This window comes from Lichenostomus cassidix, unplaced genomic scaffold (genome assembly GCF_008360975.1).
Source record: "Lichenostomus cassidix isolate B80296 unplaced genomic scaffold, HeHo_3.0 HiC_scaffold_43, whole genome shotgun sequence".
In the NCBI taxonomy this organism is placed as follows: domain Eukaryota; kingdom Metazoa; phylum Chordata; class Aves; order Passeriformes; family Meliphagidae; genus Lichenostomus; species Lichenostomus cassidix.
The window spans coordinates 3,959,401-3,966,848 of record NW_028147635.1 but is presented as its reverse complement, the minus strand read 5'-3'; the positions used below and the strand labels follow the sequence as shown (position 1 = coordinate 3,966,848).

Sequence of the window (7,448 nt, the reverse complement as noted above, 5' to 3'; positions counted from 1 at the left end):
GGGCCGGGCTTCACGGGCCGCGCTTGGGCACCCGGGGTCCGCGGCGATGTCGGCTACCCACCTGACCCGTCTTGAAACACGGACCAAGGAGTCTAGCACATGCGCTGTCCTGGGGTGAGGGTAATCCTGTGTATTCTCATATCGTTGTTCGTATGCTCAGAAAATGTGATCCTGCAGCTTTAACTGCATTCAGGCAATGGGAGGAGAGCGGGCTGTTTAAAACCCTTCCCCAACCCTCTCTGCGAGGGAAGTGAGGCGGAGGAAAAGACACTCCTGGGACTGGCTGGCGGCTGCTGTCGACGCTGCGAGTTTTTCCTGGGGGTGCCTCTTTGTCATCTTCCTTTTTGGACTCTTTTCTCCGATTTGCTTTCTCACCAAGAAAACCCAAGGAGCCCCGGAGCACGGCAGACAAGAATCCTCCAGGGAGCTACTGGAGCAACTCCGCCGAGCCCTGGGGGCCCCCAGAGAGGGGAAACTACACCTGAGATAAGGACACTAAAGCTTACCACCTGTTAACTCAGGTTTAATAACTCCTTTTCCCCCTGTTTTCCCCTTCCCCTGTACCTTGCAGGGCACTCTGTGTTTTGTTAAATAAATAGGTTGTTATTTTTCACTTTCATTTAAGAAATTCTGTTGTGAGTGGCGGGGGAGGAGGTACCAAAGCCCTTGGCTTTCGGGGGAGGCGTTTGTTTGGAGCGTTTTCCACCTGGAGAACTTCGTCTCTAATCCGGTAGAGGTTCCCATCCCAGTTCATTCCACTTAGGAAAAAACCCAAACCAGTCAGGAAAAAACCCAACCCCACCCCCCCCCAATTAATTCCCAGGAAGAAAAAAAACCAAAAAAACTCCCAAAAAATTAATTTCCAGTAAGGAAAACCCTAAACCAGTAAGGAACGCCCCCCCAAAAAACCTGAAAAAAATCAGAAAAAATCTCTAAAAAATCAGAAAAAAATATGCAAAAAATCCCCCCAAAATCAGAAGAAAACTTGAAAAAAAAATCAGAAAAATCCCTTAAAAATAAAAAAAAAAAACCTGCAAAAACATCAGAAAAATCAGAAAAAAATCACAAGAAGATCGGAAAAACATCTGCAAAAAATCCCCAAAACGTCAGAAAAAAACCCTAAAAAAACCCCAGAAAAATTCCTAAAAATCAGGGAAAAAACTGAAAAAATCCGAAAAAGTCCCTAAAAAATCCGAAAAAAATCACAAAACAAATTAAAAAAAAAAAAACTGAAAAAAAAATCAGAAATAATCCCTAAAAGATCAGAAAAAAATGAGAAAAAATTACAAAAAAATTCGGAAAAACAAACTTGAAGAACTCAGAATAACGTCCTTAAAAAATCCTTAAAAAATCAGAAATAAAAATATGAAATAATGATATTAAATAAAAATATGAAATAGAAATATTAAATAAATAAAAATATGAAATAAAAATCTGAATATTCCAGAGCCATTTAGTTGCCATGGAAACCATATCACGTAGACCTTCTGGTTATTATTTATCAATATAATAATGCAACAATATAAAGAATAGAAATAACAGTAAAGAACATGTTTAAAAAATAGGAATAACAGAAAAGAAAATGTATAAAAAAGTGGAAAAAAGGGGAAGAGAACTAACTTTTGCAATTTCGATATCTGAATTCTGAAGTCCTAAAAAATCACATTTGTCCTCCTAAAAATCACATTTTTTCCTCCTAAAAATCACATTTGGGGGGAATTGGGGGGAAAATTGGGGGAAACTTGGGAGAATTTTTTGGGAATTTTTTTTTTTTCTGTGGAATTTTTTCGGGATTTTTTGTGAATTTTCTTGGGAATTTTTGGGGGTGGAGATTTCGGGAATTTTTCGATTTTTTTTTCGGGAATTTTTGGGGGTAATTTTTTTCGGGGTTTTTTTGGGGAATTTTCGAGAATGTTTGGGGGAAATTTTTTGGAATTTTTTCGGGAATTTTCGGGAGGTGTTTTTGGGGAATTTTTTTTGCGGAATTTTTCGGGATTTTTTTTTTTTTAATTTTCTGTGGATTTTTTCGGGATTTTTGGGGAATTTCTGGGAATTTTCCGGGAATTTTTCGGGATTTTTTTTGAATTTTCGGGACATTTTTGGGGGAATTTTTTCAGGATTTTTTTTTTTTTCCCTGGAATATTTTCGGGGGAATTTTTCGGGAATTTTTCGGGACTTTTTTTGGTAATTTTTTCGGGATTTTCTCGGGCATTTTCGGGGATTTTTTTGGGGAGTTTTTCCATGATTCATTTTTGAACCTCCTCCATTTCCAGCCCACTCCATTTCCTCGCCTCGCTCCCAAGTGGCCAAATCCGGGGTGGAGCGAAGCTCGGCGGGAATTGCGGACCTTTTCTTCTGCCGGACCGGAAAGTGCGACGGAGGAACTCCGGAACCAGTATGGACCAGTAGGAGACCAGTAGGACCAGCAGGAGACCAGTGGGACCCCAGTAAGACACCAGTAGGACCAGCGGAACCAGCAGGACCAGTAGGAAGGAGAGGAACTCCGGAACCAGTAGGACCAGTAGAACCAGCGGAACCGGTAGGACCCCAGTAGGAGACCGGCAGGACCAGCAGGACCAGCGGAACCAGAAGGACACCATTAGGACAACTAGGACCACCGGAACCAGCAGGAAAACCGCGATGGCCGACAAGGTGAGCTCTGTCGGGGCGGCGGGGGCTCGGGGCGGCTCGGCTCACCTTTACCGGATACCGGAGAGGTCCCGGGGCGGCTCGGCTCAGCTCGGCTCACCTTTAGCGAAGGAACCAGAGGTGCTCGGAGGAGGAACGGAGCCGCCGAGCCCCGGCGGAAGGCGCAGGAAGGGCTGAGCGGCGCCGCTGCCTCCGCGGTCCGCTCCCGTTTTTCTCTCCGCCATCCCGTTTCTCCGTTTTTCTCCTGTTTCTGTCCTGTCTCTCTCCCCTTTTTCTCCCGTTTCTCTCCCGTTTCTCTCCCGTTTTTCTCCCCGTTTTTTAGATGTTTTAAATTTTTTTACGTGTTTTTAGACGTTTTTAGCCACTGATGTCCTGCTGATGTTCTGCTGATTGCCTTTATTTTTGGGTTATTTTTTCTTTATCCTTCTTTTTCTTTTTCTTTATCTTTGTCTTCATTATCTTTATCTTTATCATCTTTATCTGTGGGAATTTTTTTTTAATTTTCAGGATTTTGTCTGGAATTTTTTCGGGAGTTTTTTCGGGATTTTTGGGAACTTTTTTTTTTTAGTGGGGGGGAAATTTTTTGTTGGTTTTTTAAAAATTATTTTTGGGGGAATTTTTCAGGAATTTTTCCAGGGGAATTTTTGGGAATTTTTCCGGGAATTTTTTGGGGAATTTTCGGGAATTCTTCGGGGGAAATTTTGGAAAATTTTTGGGAATTTATCTTTGGGTTCCTCCCAGTCTGTCGATAAGCTGAGTTTATCAGATCTCATCTGGCAGAACAACACCCTGAAAAATAAATCTAAACTCTCTTTCTTTTGGGTTAAAGATAAGCAGAACTTTTGGACTAAAGTTACACAAAATTTTTAACCTAATTTTTTCAATTTAACTAACCTGATTTTTTATTTTCTGACCCAAAACCCATCGATTTCTCACCCAGCTGTGGAGCAACGATGCCAGCAAGGCTGCCCTGCTGGCCTGGCAGAAGCAGAATGGAATCCAACTGGTGCAGATCAATGGGCAGAGGCACTATGGAGGGCCGCCGCCAGGTAGGGGATTTTTGGGGATTTTTGGGGAATTTTTGGGGGAATTATTTGGGATTTTTTTTGGAATTTTTGTGAATTTTTGGGGGATTTTTGGGAAATTTATTTGATTTTCAGGGGAATTTTTTTGGGGGAATTTTTTCAGGACTTTTTTGGGGGAATTTTTCAGGATTTTTTTTTTATTTTCAGTGGAATTTTGTTGGTAATCTTTTGAGAATTTTTTGGGGGGGAATTTTCGTGACTTTTTTGGGGGAATTTTCGGCAATTTTTTTGGTAATCTTTTTGAGAGGTTTTGGAAATTTTTGGGGAATTTTGGGGAATTTTTGGGGAATTTTTAGGGGGAACTTTCGGGAATTTTCGGGACTTTTGTGGGGGGAATTTTTCAGGGAATTTTGGGAATTTTTTTTTTATATTTGGGGAATTTTCGGGGGAGTTTTTGGGGTAATTTTTGGGGATTTTTTTGGGGGGGGGAATTTTTTGGGGATTTTTTTTGGAATTTTTTTGGGGGAATTTTTGGGGATTTTTTTGGGGCCTAGGGAGTGTGACAGGACTCACCATGATGCCTGAAAATCATCATTCCACCTTTGCTGGAAGTCTCGATTTTTAATAATCACTAAAAAATAATAATCTTTAAAATTTGTTAATTTCAAGTAAATGCTTGTCAAAATTTTTAACCCTCTCTCCCCTGGGCAAAGGTAAAGTTCATAAACCAAATTTAAAAGCTGTATCCTTTTCGACAGGACCAGGGAAATTTTTTTGGGATTTTTGAGAATTTTTTTTTATTTTTGGGGGAATTTTTAGGAATTTTTTCAGGATTTTTGGGGAAGTTTTTTGGCTTTTTAAAAAAAATTTTCGGGAATTTTCTGTGGAATTTTTTCGGGAGTGTTTTAGGGATTTTTTTGGGGATTTTTTTGGGAATTCTTGGGAATTTTTTTGGGCCTTTTTGGGAATTTCCGGGGGAATTTTTAGGGAATTTCTGGGAATTTTTCGTAGAATTTCTTTCAGGGAATTTTTGGGGGAATTTTTTCCAGGAATTTTTGGGGGAATTTATCTTTGACTTTCTCCCACTCTGTTGATACACTGACTTCACCAAACCTCACCTGGTAGAGCAACACCCTGGAAAAAATCCTAAAATTCCATTTTCTGGGCTAAAGATAAGCAGAACTTTTTGCCTAAAGTTATCCAAAATTTTTAACCTGGGGTATTTCCTGACAGGATCATGGGAATCTCAATTTTTAATAATCCTTAAAAAATTGAAATTAACAAAACTTTTAACCTGGGATATTTCCTGAGCCCCGCAGGCTGGGTGGGCGGCGCTCCGCCGGCCGACACCGAGGTGTACATTGGCAATTGTTTGAAATTTACGATTTTTCAACTTTTCAATTTTTAAATCTATGGGATTGATGTGATTTTTTTAATCCTCAGGCTGGGCGGGTGGCGCTCCGCCAGCAGACACTGAGGTGTTCATCGGCAAGCTTCCCGAGGACGTTTTTGAGGATACGCTGATCCCGCTTTTCCAGAGCGTCGGGAAGCTCTACGAGTTCCACCTGATGCTGACCTTTGGCGGCTTCAACCGCGGCTTCGCCTACGCCCGCTACTGCAACCAGAGCGATGCCGCGGCGGCCATTGCCAAACTCCACCGATTCCAGCTGCGCCCCGGCTGCTCCATCGTGGTTTACCGCAGCATGCAGAAGCGCCAGCTGGTCGTGGATGGGTTGGAGATGTGGCTGAGCCGCAGGCAGGTGGAGATGATGCTGGAGCAGAGGACCGAGGGGATCATCAGGGTCACCATGCATGCCAGCCGCAGCTGGAGCCAAGCCAAGCTGGCCGTGCTCACCTACCAGTCACACAATGCCGCCCTGCTGGCGAAGAAGGGGCTGATGGAAGGTGGATTGGGATTTATGGGATTTGTGGGGTTTGTGGGATGTATGGGATTTGTGGGATTGATGGGATTGATGGGATGGGATGAATGAGATTTATGGGATTTATAGGATTTATCTGATTTATGGGATTGACGGGGTTGATGGGATTGATGGGATTTATGGGATTTATGGGATAATGGGATTTATGGGATTTTGGGATGCTGCAGGAATGCACCCAACCATCTCTCATCCCCTAGGCACTGTGCTGCCCATGGGACCGAGGGCCACGGTCAGGTGGCTCTACCCTCAGCTGCAGTGGCAGCTGCAGCTCCGCGATGAGGACACAGAGGAGGTGGAGAGGAGGAGGAGGAGGAGTTACCTCCACCACCCACCTGGCGACATGGAGCCACCAACCTGGCATCGCCCAGGTCACCAACCCTACCTCCATTGCTGCAGCAAACCACGGAGCAATTCAACCAACTGTGCCTGCAGCATCACCTGCACAGCCTCACCATGGTCACCGAGTGCGTCCAGGTGTACCCCAATGGCTGGCAGCTCTTCCGCTACCAGGCGACAATCCCGGGGTCCCCAGTGCCCATCTGCGGCTTCACCTGGGTGTCGCAGGTGCAGGGAGAGACGAGGAGTGTGACAACGCGGCAGTGGAAATGCGCGCTCTGTGGGTATCAGGTGAGTTACCTGCGCCACACCTGTGTCACACCTGTGTCACACCTGTGTCACCTGTGCCACAACTGTGCCACACCTGAGCCACACCTGTGCCACACCTGAGCCACACCTGTGCCACCTGTGTCACAACTGTGTCACACCTCTGTCACACCTGTGCCACACTTGTGCCACCTGAGCCACACCTGTGTCACACCTGTGTCACCTCTGTCACACCTGTGCCACACCTGTGTCACCTCTGTCACACCTGTGCCACCTGAGCCACACCTGTGTCACACCTGAGTCACACCTGTGTCACCTGTGCCACACCTGAGCCACACCTGAGTCACACCTGTGCCACCTGAGTCACCTGAGCCACACCTGTGCCACACCTGGGCCGAATCTCTGCCTTTCCTCGGCTGGAAAAAAAAAAAAACCACAAAATAATCCAGCAAGTCGAGGGTGTTAAATTTCAATACAAATTGAAATTAATTGAATTAATTTATTAATTTGCCCATAAAGTGACCTGCAATAGAAAGAGAGAAGAAGAGAGAAAAGTGGGAAAAGATGGGGAGGAAAGGGAAGGAAAGGGGATAATTAAGAGGATAATTAAGAGGATAATTAAGAGAATTATTAAGGGAATAAATAAGAGAATAATTAAGAAAATAATTAAGTGAATAGTTAAGAATAAATAAGAATATTAAGAATAATTACGTTAAGCTGAATTGCCCCTGGCAAGGGCTGAGGCTGATTGCAAGGCCAAGACTTAATTAAATTTTTACCTTAATTATGGGTGATTAGCAGGAGGGTTGGGATTGATGAAGGTGATTGATTAGCAGGAGAAATAAGGATTTTTTAAGAGCAAATAAAATTTGGATTATTTTTGACCAATTTTTTCTCAATTTCAGGGTTCCGGCTGATTTAGGAGCCACAATTGAACCTGCTGGGGTCCTGGTGCTGTTCCAGCTGCCCTTTGGAGAGCTTTGCATCTCATTTGCATATGCATATTGGGAGGAGAAGGGCAGCTGCTCTGTCCCCAGACAGCTCTTGAGTTCGTTCTGGTTTTGGGGTTGTTGGTTTGTTGGAGAAGCAGAGAGGCAGCAGCTCTCATTTACACCTCATTTGCATCTCATTATTTCCATATCCATGTCTGGTTTGGGGTTGTTGGTTTTCGTGCCCAGTTTGGCATAAGTTGGTTTGTTCAGGTCCCAGAGAGGCAGCAGCTCTCATTTAC

At 43.9% G+C, this 7,448-nt stretch overlaps 1 protein-coding gene across 2 annotated transcripts; it reads left to right on the top strand.

The window, feature by feature from the left end:
• The first annotated feature begins 2,344 nt into the window (after positions 1-2,344).
• On the top strand, positions 2,345-7,431 carry LOC146421227 (dead end protein homolog 1-like). Of its 2 annotated transcripts, none has more exons than XM_085047606.1 (5): positions 2,345-2,652; positions 3,590-3,698; positions 5,118-5,579; positions 6,011-6,241; positions 7,123-7,431. In XM_085047606.1, the coding sequence occupies exons 1-5, from the start codon at positions 2,641-2,643 to the stop codon at positions 7,137-7,139; spliced, it is 831 nt and encodes a 276-aa protein (XP_084903732.1). In that variant the 5' UTR covers positions 2,345-2,640; the 3' UTR covers positions 7,140-7,431. The 2 variants fall into 2 exon arrangements, with proteins under 2 accessions (XP_084903732.1, XP_084903731.1); XM_085047605.1 differs by having other exon boundaries at positions 5,812-6,241.
• The last annotated feature ends 17 nt before the right edge of the window (positions 7,432-7,448 follow it).

Coding starts and splice junctions, on each gene's coding strand:
- LOC146421227 (XM_085047605.1), top strand. Junction 3,699..5,117: donor CTATGGAGGGCCGCCGCCAG/GTAGGGGATTTT, acceptor TTTAATCCTCAG/GCTGGGCGGGTGGCGCTCCG. Junction 5,580..5,811: donor GAAGAAGGGGCTGATGGAAG/GTGGATTGGGAT, acceptor CTCATCCCCTAG/GCACTGTGCTGCCCATGGGA.